General features: G+C 47.5%; 1 protein-coding gene across 1 annotated transcript in view; it reads right to left on the reverse strand.

Moving 5' to 3' along the window:
- ramp1 (receptor activity modifying protein 1) overlaps positions 1-18075 on the reverse strand; it is a 127144-nt gene that overhangs the window by 55325 nt on the left and 53744 nt on the right. The window contains exon 2 of the mRNA XM_014165457.2: positions 17750-17885. Coding sequence (XP_014020932.1) covers positions 17750-17885 — 136 coding nt within the window. The remainder of the gene's footprint in view (positions 1-17749; positions 17886-18075) is intronic.

The raw sequence follows: 18075 nt of genomic DNA on the forward strand, positions 1-18075 counted from the left end.
GTGTAATTAGCAATCCAATCATAGTGGTTCAAGAACCTCAATTATTTCCACACAACTGAACTCTGAAGATTTGGAGCAGATATGATGTAGCAGTTTATTGGCCAGTAAACTCAGACAGGCATGTCTGCATCATGAATGATTCCCCAACAGGCATGACAGACTGCCACAGCTCTCAACAGTCTGATATATAGAGATACAGACAATAGTTTATAAACTATATAGAACATGAACCTGGAGCTGAATGGAGAATTAAAGGGAAAGGAAGGAAAAATAGCAAAGTAGGTTAGTAAATGAGTTAGCTTGTAGTGCTGAATGATTAGTGCTTTCTGATGTTGGTTCAGTTCAGTTTGTAATAAATAATAATGTCCATTTTCAATTTAGATAAAACATTTTAAAAATAACATTAAATGATGACCTTAAAATTTCTGCTAATTACCAAGTACTACAACTACCAATCGGGTAGAGCCACTTCACAAACTGTCTCTATCCCTCTCTCTTGTCGTTGTGTTGTGTACATTCCTCTCTCATTTGTCTGTCAAGGGGCCATCAGGGCAGGCAGTACAGGTGCAATGGGTTATGGGCATTGTAGTTAATTACCCCATTTTCTGCGCTGAACTAGGTTGAATATTTTCCTGTTGAAAACTACAACTTCCCATAGTGACCCACAATTCTCGATCTGATTTCTCTCGTGCTTGTTTTGATTTCTCTCTACAGAAATGACGCGTTGAGCTCACCAAAACATTTTTATAAACGGAGGGGAGGTACATTTTTGTTCATCGCTAAGCATGTCACCTCGCACATCTCAGATGACCATAGAACACATATACTCAGAACCGAAGAGAAAACCTTCATATCAAAGGAGGCTGGCGAAAAGAAGATAAATACACAACTGTTGCTATGTACGTGAATTTAGGGCACTAAACACTTTCCTCTCCTCACCTCTCTACATCATGTCAGCCACCCTGGTGTTATGGTCCTGGGGGGGTTTCTGTGGGATTTAACAGCTGAGGGAGTTTGTTTAGTCCATTGGACATTATAGCGTGCTGAGAGAAAGAGAGAGGAGGAGAGAGGGAGAGGAGAGGGGCAGTGGGAGATGAGAGAGGAAGAAAAGAGGGAGAAAAGAGGGAGAGGAGCGAGGGAGAGGAGGGAGATGGAGGTTTGCCCCAGTTGCAGAACTAATGTGGGGAACCCAGGAACATGCCATAGGCAGAGAAAATCAAGCACATTGAAATCCCAGAGAGAGAGAGAGATGCACTCTGCCGAGAGAAGATGAGAGGTCTGGTAGCAGAGTCTACAGAGCTCAGGCCCGGGGCAGCTGACATGGCTCCATGTAGTTCACACACGAAGGAACCTTCAGAGCACTGCAACACTAGGCTAGCTAGAAGACTCTGCAGGGTGTGTGATGTAGTCTACACTGTGGCCAGTGGGTTCTCTCTGTAATGATGCTAGTGGAGTGGTGTGCAGCCCTCTGCTAGATGTGTGTTCCTGTCATAGTGAATGGGTTTCACAGTCTGTATTGTTGGGACTGAGAAACAGAAACAGTCATAGAACATAGAAAATAACCTAGAAAATGAGCCCATCTCTCTGACAACAACAGTTCCTGCTCTCTGTACTGACAACAACAGTTCCTGCTCTCTGTACTGACAACAACAGTTCCTGCTCTCTGTACTCTGACAACAACAGTTCCTGCTCTCTGTACTGACAACAACAGTTCCTGCTCTCTGTACTGACAACAACAGTTCCTGCTCTCTGTACTGACAACAACAGTTCCTGCTCTCTGTACTGACAACAACAGTTCCTGCTCTCTGTACTCTGACAACAACAGTTCCTGCTCTCTGTACTGACAACAACAGTTCCTGCTCTCTGTACTGACAACAACAGTTCCTGCTCTCTGTACTGACAACAACAGTTCCTGCTCTCTGTACTCGACAACAACAGTTCCTGCTCTCTGTGCTGACAACAACAGTTCCTGCTCTCTGTACTGACAACAACAGTTCCTGCTCTCTGTACTGACAACAACAGTTCCTGCTCTCTGTACTCTGACAACAACAGTTCCTGCTCTCTGTACTGACAACAACAGTTCCTGCTCTCTGTACTGACAACAACAGTTCCTGCTCTCTGTACTGACAACAACAGTTCCTGCTCTCTGTACTCTGACAACAACAGTTCCTGCTCTCTGTACTGACAACAACAGTTCCTGCTCTCTGTACTGACAACAACAGTTCCTGCTCTCTGTACTGACAACAACAGTTCCTGCTCTCTGTACTGACAACAACAGTTCCTGCTCTCTGTACTGACAACAACAGTTCCTGCTCTCTGTACTTGACAACAACAGTTCCTGCTCTCTGTACTTGACAACAACAGTTCCTGCTCTCTGTACTGACAACAACAGTTCCTGCTCTCTGTACTGACAACAACAGTTCCTGCTCTCTGTACTGACAACAACAGTTCCTGCTCTCTGTACTGACAACAACAGTTCCTGCTCTCTGTACTCTGACAACAACAGTTCCTGCTCTCTGTACTGACAACAACAGTTCCTGCTCTCTGTACTGACAACAACAGTTCCTGCTCTCTGTACTGACAACAACAGTTCCTGCTCTCTGTGCTCTGACAACAACAGTTCCTGCTCTCTGTACTCTGACAACAACAGTTCCTGCTCTCTGTACTCTGACAACAACAGTTCCTGCTCTCTGTACTGACAACAACAGTTCCTGCTCTCTGTACTGACAACAACAGTTCCTGCTCTCTGTACTGACAACAACAGTTCCTGCTCTCTGTACTGACAACAACAGTTCCTGCTCTCTGTACTGACAACAACAGTTCCTGCTCTCTGTACTGACAACAACAGTTCCTGCTCTCTGTACTCTGACAACAACAGTTCCTGCTCTCTGTACTCTGACAACAACAGTTCCTGCTCTCTGTACTCTGACAACAACAGTTCCTGCTCTCTGTACTCTGACAACAACAGTTCCTGCTCTCTGTACTCTGACAACAACAGTTCCTGCTCTCTGTACTGACAACAACAGTTCCTGCTCTCTGTACTGACAACAACAGTTCCTGCTCTCTGTGCTGACAACAACAGTTCCTGCTCTCTGTACTGACAACAACAGTTCCTGCTCTCTGTACTGACAACAACAGTTCCTGCTCTCTGTGCTGACAACAACAGTTCCTGCTCTCTGTACTGACAACAACAGTTCCTGCTCTCTGTACTCTGACAACAACAGTTCCTGCTCTCTGTGCTGACAACAACAGTTCCTGCTCTCTGTACTGACAACAACAGTTCCTGCTCTCTGTACTGACAACAACAGTTCCTGCTCTCTGTACTGACAACAACAGTTCCTGCTCTCTGTACTCTGACAACAACAGTTCCTGCTCTCTGTACTCTGACAACAACAGTTCCTGCTCTCTGTACTGACAACAACAGTTCCTGCTCTCTGTACTCTGACAACAACAGTTCCTGCTCTCTGTACTCTGACAACAACAGTTCCTGCTCTCTGTACTGACAACAACAGTTCCTGCTCTCTGTACTCTGACAACAACAGTTCCTGCTCTCTGCACTCTGACAACAACAGTTCCTGCTCTCTGTGCTGACAACAACAGTTCCTGCTCTCTGTACTGACAACAACAGTTCCTGCTCTCTGTGCTGACAACAACAGTTCCTGCTCTCTGTACTGACAACAACAGTTCCTGCTCTCTGTACTGACAACAACAGTTCCTGCTCTCTGTACTGACAACAACAGTTCCTGCTCTCTGTACTGACAACAACAGTTCCTGCTCTCTGTGCTCTGACAACAACAGTTCCTGCTCTCTGTACTCTGACAACAACAGTTCCTGCTCTCTGTACTCTGACAACAACAGTTCCTGCTCTCTGTACTGACAACAACAGTTCCTGCTCTCTGTACTGACAACAACAGTTCCTGCTCTCTGTACTGACAACAACAGTTCCTGCTCTCTGTACTGACAACAACAGTTCCTGCTCTCTGTACTGACAACAACAGTTCCTGCTCTCTGTACTGACAACAACAGTTCCTGCTCTCTGTACTCTGACAACAACAGTTCCTGCTCTCTGTGCTGACAACAACAGTTCCTGCTCTCTGTACTGACAACAACAGTTCCTGCTCTCTGTACTGACAACAACAGTTCCTGCTCTCTGTACTGACAACAACAGTTCCTGCTCTCTGTACTCTGACAACAACAGTTCCTGCTCTCTGCACTCTGACAACAACAGTTCCTGCTCTCTGTACTGACAACAACAGTTCCTGCTCTCTGTACTCTGACAACAACAGTTCCTGCTCTCTGTACTCTGACAACAACAGTTCCTGCTCTCTGTACTGACAACAACAGTTCCTGCTCTCTGTACTCTGACAACAACAGTTCCTGCTCTCTGTACTCTGACAACAACAGTGAGGTTCTAAGAGTCTGGGGCTCTATCGTCAAGTCACATTGGTACAGGTTTGCTAATGCGGGTTAGACAGACTTCCCTGAGTCACCACCAGTGCTAACTAAACCTGCTTGGCAGTCAGTTCTCTGTCTGCAGTGACATGTTGACTGTCCTAAAAGCAGTGCTAAAGTGCATATATTATGATGGCTGTTGGGGCACACAACATTTTTTCTGGAGGCACGCTGAATTTCAGAGTAGAAGTCTACGCCCCTTCATCGGTGATTGGTCAACAGTAGGGATTCTTCAATAAAGATTTTGTTGTCATTCAATGAGAGACGACTCGTTTTCATGCCAATTTTTTAATTGAGAAAATCTGCACCAAACATCTTATTTAGATGTAAAATTGCGCAACTAGGCACGTTCACGCAGACGAGCAGGGACCCTGGGCATCTTTCTTTTGGTGTTTTTCAGAGTCATTAGAAAAGCCTCTTTATTGTCCTAAGTTTTCACCACTTAGAACATAACTTAGGCCTACTCTTCGGCAAAAACGCCTAATTTAATTACAGATTTATTGAGTTACCTTGGATTAATTCTGACTATTTTTAGGAAGTTCAAACTGGCTACAGTGTCTCAAAAAGGACAAACAGTACTATTGCCTCTTTTTTCAAGCGAAGGTCTTTGGGAGTATGCGAACACAACTTATTTGGTTCGGCTAGCGAAGTTCGGCTAGGCGCCAGCTGAACTGAAGCGTGCTGACGCCTTTATGGAGGAGCTGAGCAGTGGGTGGGTGGGTGACCTCATGCAGGGCTGCTGAGGCAGAGGCGCCGGCCCTGGGACCATGCATACTTTAATGAGTCCTTTCACGGCTGAGAGATCAAGTGGGACTGGAGCCCAACCCAAGCATAACCACCTCACCTCGAAGCCGCGCACACAGAGAGCCCAGGCACTGTGCTAACCACTTATACATTCATCCTAAACTATCCCTGGCTGGTCTGAATAACTGGAGGAATGAACAACTATCAGTATCCAGTCCCCTATCTGAAATCTGTTCAAAGCTGTTCAGGGTTTTGTGGCTTAAATCCCTATTGTAGATGTTATGACCCCTCTGAGCAGAGTGCAGAGACAAGTGCCTGACCTATGTTAAAAGATCCATGACAATGTTGTTACATATCTCATGAATTCTGCAGAATATTACGTTACTGTATGGACATTCCTTTTTTACTAGATCATCAAATGGGGTCAGTATATGCATGTCAAATTGTTATAACACAATTGTAAATAAAATACATTTCTTACAACAAATGATATATCTTCACCAAAGAGGCTGTGACTTTTACCCTGCTCTGCTGTTTGTTCTAGTGGTGTTGGTAATGCTAACATAAAGCAACAATAACATGCCATCGCCGTCAAGGTCAACTCTGTCTATCAAAGCAACTATTCCTCACAGTTACTGTAGCAGTGGAAACAATGAATCACTGGTGTAGGGGGTTGGACACACACACACAGATAAACATAATAAAGTTTAATTATGTCTGCTTTACTGCATAGAACGACAGGAAGGATAGTGTATGTGAGCTCACCATACTATAAACAAACTGACTCAATGTAGACTGTAGAGGATTGAAACTGAGAGGCAAATGTCTCCCAGGGTACATCAGAACACACTCCAGGCAGTCCTCGCTGCCCTGAGGAAACAACCTGTGTTTACAACAGCAACCTACAGCCATGACTCAGACCCTTACTTACTGACCCTGCCTTTCTGTCTGGCTGACTCTCTGCCTGCCTGCCTGAATGACATAGAAGAAACACTCTCACTGGCTGGCTGCATGAAAACACTGGTCTGACAAATATCAGTGCTGGGGAAGCTTCTCCGAAACAATACTTTACCAAACACCCAATTACTTCACATTAGAAGAAGTTAAGCTACCCTTAAGAAAAAGAAAGTTTACTTAACTACAGCTACTTTGAAAAAGAATGCTCACTACAGCCAAGCTACTTCGTTGTGAAAGTCATCTTATCTAAATCAGAAATGTCATTGTCATAGGCGTCGTAAGGATTGGTCCAAGGCGAAGCGGGTAAAATGATCATCTTCTTAATTTATTAAAGAAAACACTTAAACTAAATAAACAAACGACGAAACAGTTCCGTAAGGCAACACAGGCTATACAGGAAAACAAGCACCCACAAAACACAAGTGAAGCAAACACAACTAAATATGGCCTCCAATTAGAGACAACAACAACCAGCTGCCTCTAATTGGAGGTCATTGCCAAAACCCCAACATAGAAATAGAAAACTAGATATACACATAGAAATAGAAAATATAGAACATAAACCAAAAACACCGAACCACACAAAACAAACACCCCCTGCCACGCCCTGACCAAACTACAATGACAAATAACCCCTTTTACTGGTCAGGACGTGACAGTCATAGACTACACATTGCAAGAACAGATCCTCTGGGGTCAGATGTTAACAGAATGTGTCATTTATCCCATTAAACACAACTGTGTTTCAAGTGAGAATTAGGCAGGTCTGGTGCAGATAAATAAAGGAAATGATTGCCTATTTCCCCCATATTTTCTATCATTTTGCTAAATGAAAGTGGTGTGTAGTTCCAGTAGTTAGCTACACGGCAAAAAAAGTTATTAACTACTAAAATCACTACCAAGTTTGAATTTAGTTCAAATGCATGTAGCTCACTACTCCCCAACACTGACAAATACTCTCACTGATTGGTTGCTGGAAAATGGTTTATTCCCTTACCCAGTGTATATATTCCCTCACCCAGTATGTTTATTCCCTTACCCAGTATGTTTATTCCCTTACCCAGTGTGTTTATAACCTTACCCAGTGTGTTTATTCCCTTACCCAGTGTGTTTATAACCTTACCCAGTGTGTTTATTCCCTTACCCAGTATGTTTATTCCCTTACCCAGTGTGTTTATAACCTTACCCAGTGTGTTTATAACCTTACCCAGTGTGTTTATAACCTTACCCAGTGTGTTTATAACCTTACCCAGTGTGTTTATTCCCTTACCCAGTGTGTTAATAACCTTTCCCAGTGTGTTAATAACCTTACCCAGTGTGTTTATTCCCTCACCCAGTATGTTTATTCCCTTACCCAGTGTGTTTATAACCTTACCCAGTATGTTTATTCCCTTACCCAGTGTGTTTATAACCTTACCCAGTGTGTTTATAACCTTACCCAGTGTGTTTATAACCTTACCCAGTATGTTTATTCCCTTACCCAGTGTGTTTATAACCTTACCCAGTGTGTTTATAACCTTACCCAGTATGTTTATTCCCTTACCCAGTGTGTTTATAACCTTACCCAGTGTGTTTATAACCTTACCCAGTGTGTTTATTCCCTTACCCAGTGTGTTTATAACCTTTCCCAGTGTGTTAATAACCTTACCCAGTGTGTTTATAACCTTACCCAGTGTGTTAATAACCTTACCCAGTGTGTTTATAACCTTACCCAGTGTGTTTATAACCTTACCCAGTGTGTTTATAACCTTACACAGTGTGTTTATAACCTTACCCAGTGTGTTTATAACCTTACCCAGTGTGTTTATAACCTTACCCAGTGTGTTTATTCCCTTACCCAGTGTGTTAATAACCTTACCCAGTGTGTTTATTCCCTTACCCAGTGTGTTTATTCCCTTACCCAGTGTGTTTATAACCTTACCCAGTGTGTTTATTCCCTTACCCAGTGTGTTTATAACCTTTCCCAGTGTGTTAATAACCTTACCCAGTGTGTTTATTCCCTTACCCAGTATGTTTATTCCCTTACCCAGTGTGTTTATAACCTTACCCAGTGTGTTTATAACCTTACCCAGTGTGTTTATAACCTTACCCAGTGTGTTTATTCCCTTACCCAGTGTGTTTATAACCTTTCCCAGTGTGTTTACTTCCTTACCCAGTGTGTTTATAACCTTACCCAGTGTGTTAATAACCTTACCCAGTGTGTTTATAACCTTACACAGTGTGTTTATAACCTTACCCAGTGTGTTTACTCCCTTACCCAGTGTATTTATTCCCTTACACAGTGTGTTTATTCCCTTACCCGGTGTGTTTATAACCTTACCCAGTGTGTTTATTCCCTTACCCAGTGTGTTTATTCCCTTACCCAGTATGTTTAAAACCTTACCCAGTGTGTTTATTCTGGTGTGTACAGTATGTCCAAGCTCTACTGTTCGTGTGTACAGTATGTCCATGTGGCTGAACTGGAGATTGTTGCTGAGCAGGTCCATATGAGATCCTCTCTCAGCTGCACATCACCTGAGCACTGTATCAGTGCAGCCATTCACAATGAATTTGGAAAAACACATAGTTTACTGATAACTCCACCGATGAGAAATCCCCACATTGAAATCCCTAACATTTCCAGCCTCAATGACAGAGAGAAGATGAGAAGGAGAAACGGGTAGAGAGAGAAAAGGAGAGACGGGTCGAGGGAGAGAAGGAGAGACTGGTCGAGGGAGAGAAGGAGAGACGGATCGAGGGAGAGAAGAAGAGACGGTTTGAGGGAGAGAAGGAGAGATGAGACGAGGGAGAGAAGGAGAGACTGGTCGAGGGAGAGAAGGAGAGACGGATCGAGGGAGAGAAGGAGAGACGGGACGAGGGGGAGAAGGAGAGATGGGATGAGGGAGAGAAGGAGAGACTGGTCGAGGGAGAGAAGGAGAGACTGGTAGAGAGAGAAGGAGAGACTGGTCGAGGGAGAGAAGGAGAGACGGATTGAGGGAGAAAAGGAGAGATGGTTAGAAGGAGAGAAGGAGAGATGGAGAGAAGGAGAGACGGGTCGAGGGAGAGAAGGAGAGACTGATCGAGGGAGAGAAGGAGAGATGGTTAGAAGGAGAGAAGGAGAGATGGGTAAAGGGAGAGAAGGAGAGACTGGTCGAGGGAGAGAAGGAGAGATGGTTAGAAGGAGAGAAGGAGAGATGGAGAGAAGGAGAGACAGGTCTAGGGAGAGAAGGAGAGATGGGTAGGAGAGACTGGTCGAGGGAGAGAAGGAGAGATGGGTAGAGAAAGAGAAGGAGAGATGGGTAGATGGAGAGAAGGAGAGACTGATAGAGGGAGAGAAGGAGAGACAATTTGAGGGAGAGTAGGAGAGACTAGTCGAGGGAGAGAAGGAGAGACGGGTCGAGTGAGAGAAGAAGAGATAGGTAGAAGGAGAGAAGGAGAGATGGGTCGAGGGAGAGAAGGAGAGATGGGTAGAGAGAGAGAAGGAGAGATGGGTAGAAGGAGAGAAGGAGAGACTGGTAGAGGGAGAGAAGGAGAGACTGTGAGGGAGAGAAGGAGAGACGGGTAGAGGGAGAGAAGGAGAGACGGGTAGAGGGAGAGAAGGAGAGACTGTTTGAGGGAGAGAGACTAGTCGAGGGAGAGAAAGCGAGATGGTAGAGAGAGAGAAGGAGAGATGGAGAGAAGGAGAGACTGGTAGAGGGATAGAAGAAGAGATGGGTAGAGAGAGAGAAGGAGAGACTGGTAGAGGGATTGAAGGACAGATGGCTAGAGAGAGAGAGAAGGAGAGATGGGTAGAATGCGAGAAGGAGAGACTGGTTGAGGGAGAGAAGGAGAAACTGGTCGAGGGAGAGAAGGAGAGACGGGTCAAGGGAGAGAAGGAGAGACTTGTCGAGGGAGAGAAGGAGAGATGGGTAGAGAGAGAGAAGGAAAGATGGGTAGAAGGAGAGAAGGAGAGACTGTTTGAGGGAGAGAAGGAGAGACTGGTCAAGGGAGAGAAGGAGAGACGGGCCGAGGGAGAGAAGGACAGATGGGTAGAAGGAGAGAAGGAGAGACGGTTTGAGGGAGAGAAGGAGAGAAGGGTAGAGGGAGAGAAGGAGAGACGATTTGAGGGAGAGAAGGAGAGACGGGTAAAGAGAAAGAAGGAGAGATGGGTAGAAGGAGAGAAGGATAGACGGTTTGAGGTAGAGAAGGAGAGATTGGTAGAAGTAGAGAAGGAGAGACGGTTTGTGGGAGAGAAGGAGAGACGGGTCGAGGGAGAGAAGGAGAGACGGGTCGAGGAAGAGAAGGAGAGATGGGTAGAAGGAGAGAAGGAGAGACGGTTTGTGGGAGAGAAGGAGAGACGGGTCGAGGGAGAGAAGGAGAGATGGGTTGAGGGAGAGAAGGAGAGACGGGTCGAGGGAGAGAAGGAGAGACTGGTCGATGGAGAGAAGGAGAGATGGGTAGAAGGAGAGAAGGAGAGACTGGTCGATGGAGAGAAGGAGAGATAGGCAGAGGGTGAGAAGGAGAGATGGGTTGAGGGAGAGAAGGAGAGACGGGTCGAGGGAGAGAAGGAGAGAAGGGTAGAAGGAGAGACGGGTTGAGGGAGAGAAGGAGAGTCTGGTAGAGGGAGAGAAGGAGAGAGTGTTTGAGGGAGAGAAGGAGAGACTGGTCGAGGGAGAGAAGGAGAGACTGGTCCAGGGAGAGAAGGACAGACTGGTCGAGGGAGAGAAGGAGAGATGGGTAGAAGGAGAGAAGGAGAGAACGCTTTGAAGGAGAGAAGGAGAGATGGGTAGAAGGAGAGAAGGAGAGACATTTGAGGGAGAGAAGGAGAGACGGGTCGAAGGAGAGAAGGAGAGATGGGTAGAAGGAGAGAAGGAGAGACTGGTGGAGGCAGAGAAGGAGAGACGGTTTGAGGGAGAGAAGGAGAGACGGGTAGGTGGAGAGAAGGAGAGATGGGTAGAGAGAGAGAAGGAGAGATGGGAAGAGAGAGAAGGAGAGGTGGTAGAAGGAGAGAAGGAGAGATGGGTAGAGGAGAGAAGGACAGATGGGTAGATGGAGAGAAGGAGAGACGATTTGAGGGAGAGAAGGAGAGACGGGTAGAGAGAGAGAAGGAGAGACAGGTAGAAGGAGAGAAGGAGAGACGGGTAAAAGGAGAGAAGGAGAGACGGATGGGTCGATAAGGAGAGAAGGAGAGACAGTTTAAGGGAGAGAAGGAGAGATGGTTTGAGGGAGAGAAGGAGAGATGGTTTGAGGGAGAGAAGGAGAGATGGGTCGAGGGAGAGAAGGAGAGATGGGTCGAGGGAGAGAAGGAGAGACGGGTCGAAGGAGAGAAGGAGAGATGGGTCGAGGGAGAGAAGGAGAGACGGGTCGAAGGAGAGACGGGTCGAGGGAGAGAAGGACAGACTGATAGAGGGAGACAAGGAGAGACGGTTTGAGGGAGAGAAGGAGAGACGGTTTGAGGGAGAGAAGGAGAGACGGGTAGGGGAGAGAAGGGGAGATTGGTAAAGGGAGAGAAGGAGAGACGGTTAGAGAGAGAGGAGATACGGGTAGAAGGAGAGAAGGAGAGATGGGTAGAAGGAGAGAAGGAGAGACGGAGTGAGGGAGAGAAGACGAGATGGGTAGAAGGCGAGAAGGAGAGACCGTTTGAGGGAGAGAAGGAGAGACTGGTCGAGGGAGAAAAGGAGAGACGGTTTGAGGGAGAGAAGGAGAGACGGGTAGAAGGAGAGACGGGTAGAAGGAGAGAAGGAGAGACGGGTTGTAGGAGAGAAGGAGAGACTGGTCGAGGGAGAGAAGGAGAGATGGGGAAAAGGAGAGAAGGAGAGACTGTTTGAGGGAGAGAAGGAGAGATGGGTAGAAGGAGAAAAGGAGAGACGATTTGAGGGAGAGAAGGAGAGCCGGGTCGAATTGAAAGAAGGAGAAACGGGTCGAGGGAGAGAAGGAGAGACGGGTAGAAGGAGAGACGGAGAGAAGGAGAAACTGTTCGAGGGAGAGAAAGAGAGATGGAGAGAAGGAGATAAGGAGAGACTGGTCGATTGAGAGAAGGAGAGATGGGTCGAGGGAGAGAAGGAGAGACGGGTAGAAGGAGAGAAGGAGAGATGGGTATAAGGAGAGAAGGAGAGACGGTTTGAGGGAGATAAGGAGAGATGGGTAAAAGGAGAGAAGGAGAGACGGGTAAAAGGAGAGAAGGAGAGATGGTTTGATGGAGAGAAGGAGAGACTGGTCGAGGGAGAGAAGGAGAGACGGGACGAGGGAGAGAAGGAGAGACGGGTAGAAGGAGAGAAGGAGAGACGGGTAGAAGGAGAGACTGGTCGAGAGAGAGAAGGAGAGACGGGGTAGAAGGAGAAAAGGAGAGACGATTTGAGGGAGAGAAGGAGAGACGTGTCGAGGGAGAGAAGGAGAGACTGGTAGAGGGAGCGAAAGACAGACACTTTGAGGGAGAGAAGGTGAGACGGTTTGAGGGAGAGAAGGAGAGACGGGTCGAGGGAGAAAAGGAGAGACTGGTTGAGGGAGAGAAGGAGAGATGGGTAGAAGGAGAGAAGGAGAGATGGGTAGAGCGAGAGAAGGAGAGATGGGTAGAAGGAGAGAAGGAGAGATGGGTAGAAGGAGAGACGGGTAGAAGGAGAGACTGGTCGAGGGAGAGAAGGAGAGATGGGTCGAAGGAGAGAAGGAGAGACGGTTTGAGGGAGAGAAGGAGTGATGGGTAGAAGGAGATAAGGAGAGACTGGTCGATTGAGAGAAGGAGTGACTGGTCGAGGGAGAGAAGGAGAGACGGGTAGAAGGAGAGACGGAGAGAAGGTGAGACGGGTCGAGGGAGAGAAGGAGAGATGGGTATAAGGAGAGAAGGAGAGACGGTTTGAGGGAGAGAAGGAGAGATGGGTAAAAGGAGAGAAGGAGAGATGGTTTGAGGGAGAGAAGGAGAGACGGGTCGAGAGAGAGAGAAAGAGAGACGAGTAGAGGGAGAGAAGAAGAGACGGGTAGAAGGAGAGAAGGAGAGACGGGTAGAAGGAGAGAAGGAGAGACGGGTAGAAGGAGAGACGGGTCGAGAGAGAGAGAAAGAGAGACGAGTCGAGGGCGAGAAGGAGAGACTGGTAGAGAGAGAGAAGGAAAGATGGGTAGAGAGAGAGAAGGAGAGACGGGTAAAAGGAGAAAAGGAGAGACGATTTGAGGGAGAGAAGGAGAGACGGGTAGAGAGAGAGAAGGAGAGACGGGTAGAATGAGAGAAGGAGAGACTGGTCGAGGGATAGAAGGAGATACTGGTTGAGGGAGAGGAGGAGAGACGGTTTGAGGGAGAGAAGGAGAGACTGGTCGAGGGAGAGATGGAGAGAGTGGTCAAGGGAGAGGAGGAGAGACGGTTTGAGGGAGAGAAGGAGAGACTGGTCGAGGGAGAGATGGAGAGACGGTTTGAGGGAGAGAAGGAGAGAGTGGTCGAGGGAGAGAAGGAGAGACGGTTTGAGGGAGAGAAGGAGAGACTGGTCGAGGGAGAGAAGGAGAGACGGTTTGAGGGAGAGAAGGAGAGACTGGTCGAGGGAGAGAAGGAGAGACGGTTTGAGGGAGAGAAGGAGAGAGTGGTCGAGGGAGAGAAGGAGAGACGGGTAGAGAGAGAGAAGGAGAGACTGGTCGAGGGAGAGAAGGAGAAACGGTTTGAGGGAGAGAAGGAGAGAGTGGTCGAGGGAGAGAAGGAGAGACGGTTTGAGGGAGAGAAGGAGAGACTGGTCGAGGGAGAGAAGGAGAGATGCTTCGAGGGAGAGAAGGAGAGACTGGTCGAGGGAGAGAAGGAGAGATGGGTAGAAGGAGAGAAGGAGAGACGCTTTGAAGGAGAGAAGGAGAGATGGGTAGAAGGAGAGAAGGAGAGACATTTGAGGGAGAGAAGGAGAGACGGGTCGAAGGAGAGAAGGAGAGATGGGTAGAAGGAGAGAAGGAGAGACTGGTGGAGGCAGAGAAGGAGAGACGGTTTGAGGGAGAGAAGGAGAGACGGGTAGGTGGAGAGAAGGAGAGATGGGTAGAGAGAGAGAAGGAGAGATGGGAAGAGAGAGAAGGAGAGGTGGTAGAAGGAGAGAAGGAGAGATGGGTAGAGGAGAGAAGGACAGATGGGTAGATGGAGAGAAGGAGAGACGATTTGAGGGAGAGAAGGAGAGACGGGTAGAGAGAGAGAAGGAGAGACAGGTAGAAGGAGAAAAGGAGAGACGATTTGAGGGAGAGAAGGAGAGCCGGGTCGAATTGAAAGAAGGAGAAACGGGTCGAGGGAGAGAAGGAGAGACGGGTAGAGGGAGAGACGGAGAGAAGGAGAAACTGTTCGAGGGAGAGAAAGAGAGATGGAGAGAAGGAGATAAGGAGAGACTGGTCGATTGAGAGAAGGAGAGATGGGTCGAGGGAGAGAAGGAGAGACGGGTAGAAGGAGAGAAGGAGAGATGGGTATAAGGAGAGAAGGAGAGACGGTTTGAGGGAGATAAGGAGAGATGGGTAAAAGGAGAGAAGGAGAGACGGGTAAAAGGAGAGAAGGAGAGATGGTTTGATGGAGAGAAGGAGAGACTGGTCGAGGGAGAGAAGGAGAGACGGGACGAGGGAGAGAAGGAGAGACGGGTAGAAGGAGAGAAGGAGAGACGGGTAGAAGGAGAGACTGGTCGAGAGAGAGAAGGAGAGACGGGGTAGAAGGAGAAAAGGAGAGACGATTTGAGGGAGAGAAGGAGAGACGTGTCGAGGGAGAGAAGGAGAGACTGGTAGAGGGAGCGAAAGACAGACACTTTGAGGGAGAGAAGGTGAGACGGTTTGAGGGAGAGAAGGAGAGACGGGTCGAGGGAGAAAAGGAGAGACTGGTTGAGGGAGAGAAGGAGAGATGGGTAGAAGGAGAGAAGGAGAGATGGGTAGAGCGAGAGAAGGAGAGATGGGTAGAAGGAGAGAAGGAGAGATGGGTAGAAGGAGAGATGGGTAGATGGAGAGACGGGTAGAAGGAGAGACTGGTCGAGGGAGAGAAGGAGAGATGGGTCGAAGGAGAGAAGGAGAGACGGTTTGAGGGAGAGAAGGAGTGATGGGTAGAAGGAGATAAGGAGAGACTGGTCGATTGAGAGAAGGAGTGACTGGTCGAGGGAGAGAAGGAGAGACGGGTAGAAGGAGAGACGGAGAGAAGGTGAGACGGGTCGAGGGAGAGAAGGAGAGATGGGTATAAGGAGAGAAGGAGAGACGGTTTGAGGGAGAGAAGGAGAGATGGGTAAAAGGAGAGAAGGAGAGATGGTTTGAGGGAGAGAAGGAGAGACGGGTCGAGAGAGAGAGAAAGAGAGACGAGTCGAGGGAGAGAAGAAGAGACGGGTAGAAGGAGAGAAGGAGAGACGGGTAGAAGGAGAGAAGGAGAGACGGGTAGAAGGAGAGACTGGTCGAGGGAGAGAAGGAGAGACGGGTCGAGGGAGAGAAGGAGAGACTGGTAGAGAGAGAGAAGGAAAGATGGGTAGAGAGAGAGAAGGAGAGACGGGTAAAAGGAGAAAAGGAGAGACGATTTGAGGGAGAGAAGGAGAGACGGGTAGAGAGAGAGAAGGAGAGACGGGTAGAATGAGAGAAGGAGAGACTGGTCGAGGGATAGAAGGAGATACTGGTTGAGGGAGAGGAGGAGAGACGGTTTGAGGGAGAGAAGGAGAGACTGGTCGAGGGAGAGATGGAGAGAGTGGTCAAGGGAGAGGAGGAGAGACGGTTTGAGGGAGAGAAGGAGAGACTGGTCGAGGGAGAGATGGAGAGACGGTTTGAGGGAGAGAAGGAGAGAGTGGTCGAGGGAGAGACGGTTTGAGGGAGAGAAGGAGAGACTGGTCGAGGGAGAGAAGGAGAGACGGTTTGAGGGAGAGAAGGAGAGACTGGTCGAGGGAGAGAAGGAGAGACGGTTTGAGGGAGAGAAGGAGAGAGTGGTCGAGGGAGAGAAGGAGAGACGGGTAGAGAGAGAGAAGGAGAGACTGGTCGAGGGAGAGAAGGAGAAACGGTTTGAGGGAGAGAAGGAGAGAGTGGTCGAGGGAGAGAAGGAGAGACGGTTTGAGGGAGAGAAGGAGAGACTGGTCGAGGGAGAGAAGGAGAGACTGGTCGACAGGGGACTCTTCTGTCCATAACAGGGGAAGGCCCCTTCTCTGACAGCTGGGATGACAGTGTCACCCTCCACAAGCCTCCGCTTGACACATCCAGACTAACATTACCACCACAGAGGAAAAACAAAACCCCAGCCATGGTAGCAGACAGACAGCAGGCAGGCAGGCAACATCCACCGTGTCTACCCAGCATCCCTGGTTCATGGAGAAAAGACACTAGACTGATGACCACCGTAGTGGTTTATACTAGCATATGTGGTACTCGAGTAGTGTATAGCAGCATAGTATGCTTTAGTGGACTGATGACAATAGTTTTGTATAGTACTGCACAGTATGTGTTACTGGACTAATGACTACAACCACAGAGACAGAGGTGTACTACAGTACAGTATGTTTCTAATGGAAGAGTCCCATTATGAGGCAATGAATTGCAACTGCTGTTGCAGTCACATACTATATGAAGCATTCAGAACAGCAACCCCAGATCCTCCCTGCTTAATCTCATTAAAACAGGTGGGAATTCATTCAAATCATTCTGTGCTGTGTCATCTCAGGAACAGCTCATCCTTTACGGAGAACAACTGCACGAGGCTCTGCCCTCTGCTCCACTCTCCAAGGCTGTGCATCCCATATGGCACCCTATTCCATATATAGTGCACTACTTTTGACCAGGGCCCATACGGCTTTGGTTGAAAGTAGTGCACTAAATATGCAATAGGATGCCATTGGGAGACAGCCCCAGTCTCCAATCAAGATGCTGCTGCTGCAGTTAATAGCCCGCCTTAAGCCAATCAGATCCACCCCAAAACGTTGAACCATCTGATCCGAGAGAAGGAGCCGACCTTCCCTGAACTTGACATTTATGACTAAAATATGGATGTTGCCATAGTTTAAACTGTCTGCAGAGATGGCTGTGCTGCTGCTGAGTGAACTCCCGTGATATTGGCTCAATATTGTACGTTTGATGTGGGACTGGTGACAGCTGGGGCTGTTACACTCTGATTCATTTTGGTCACCCTCCAAGAGTTTGATAATAATGTGCAAATAGGAAGCAAAAAGAGGGTAAGAGTTAAAAAGGTTAAAACCTATCGCTAGCATATTGAAATTGCAAGTATTACCAGACCAAAGGTTTGTGCACACACTGATTAAATAAACTTTACATATCCCTATTAAAGGCCTATCACTAGAGGAGTGACTGTACTGTTAATGACATGGATGGGGTGCTACATAGAATATCAGAATACTACATAGATGCTACATAGAATATCAGGATACTACATAGGTGCTACATAGGTGCTACATACAATATCAGAATACTACATAGATGCTACATAGGTGCTACATAGAATATCAGGATACTAGATAGGTGCTACATAGAATATCAGAATACTACATAGATGCTACATAGGTGCTACATTGACACTAAATAGGTGCTACATAGAATACTGCATAGGTACTACAGAATCCTCCCAGATGCTACTAAGAATACTACATAGAATATGATAATACTTTAAATAGTTGCTACAAAGGTGCTACATAGAATACTACAATGATACTACATAGATGCTACATAGAATGCTCACTCCACTGTGTCCTCCCAGCTGCACCAGCGATGCTGGTCCAGTTCCTCCATGTCCAGTCTGAATTTCCCCAGACAGAACTCCTCGATGGCGTACTCATAGGTCCCGCTGCACGCCATCACCGACACAGACTGGCACACTGGGGAGGAGAGAGAGAGAGAGCAAGGACAGGGTTAGAATAGCAGTAAACGTGCCTTTTTAGGTGCCCTTTTAAACTTCAAATACACACATTTTAATTTTCCTGCATTGCAGGAAAGTTATCCTGCAACAGGGTGATCAAATTAGGATCCTACATCTGTATATGTTCTATATTAAACAGAGGACAAGCA

The sequence above is a fragment of the Salmo salar genome, chromosome ssa21, assembly GCF_905237065.1.
Source record: "Salmo salar chromosome ssa21, Ssal_v3.1, whole genome shotgun sequence".
NCBI lineage: Eukaryota > Metazoa > Chordata > Actinopteri > Salmoniformes > Salmonidae > Salmo > Salmo salar.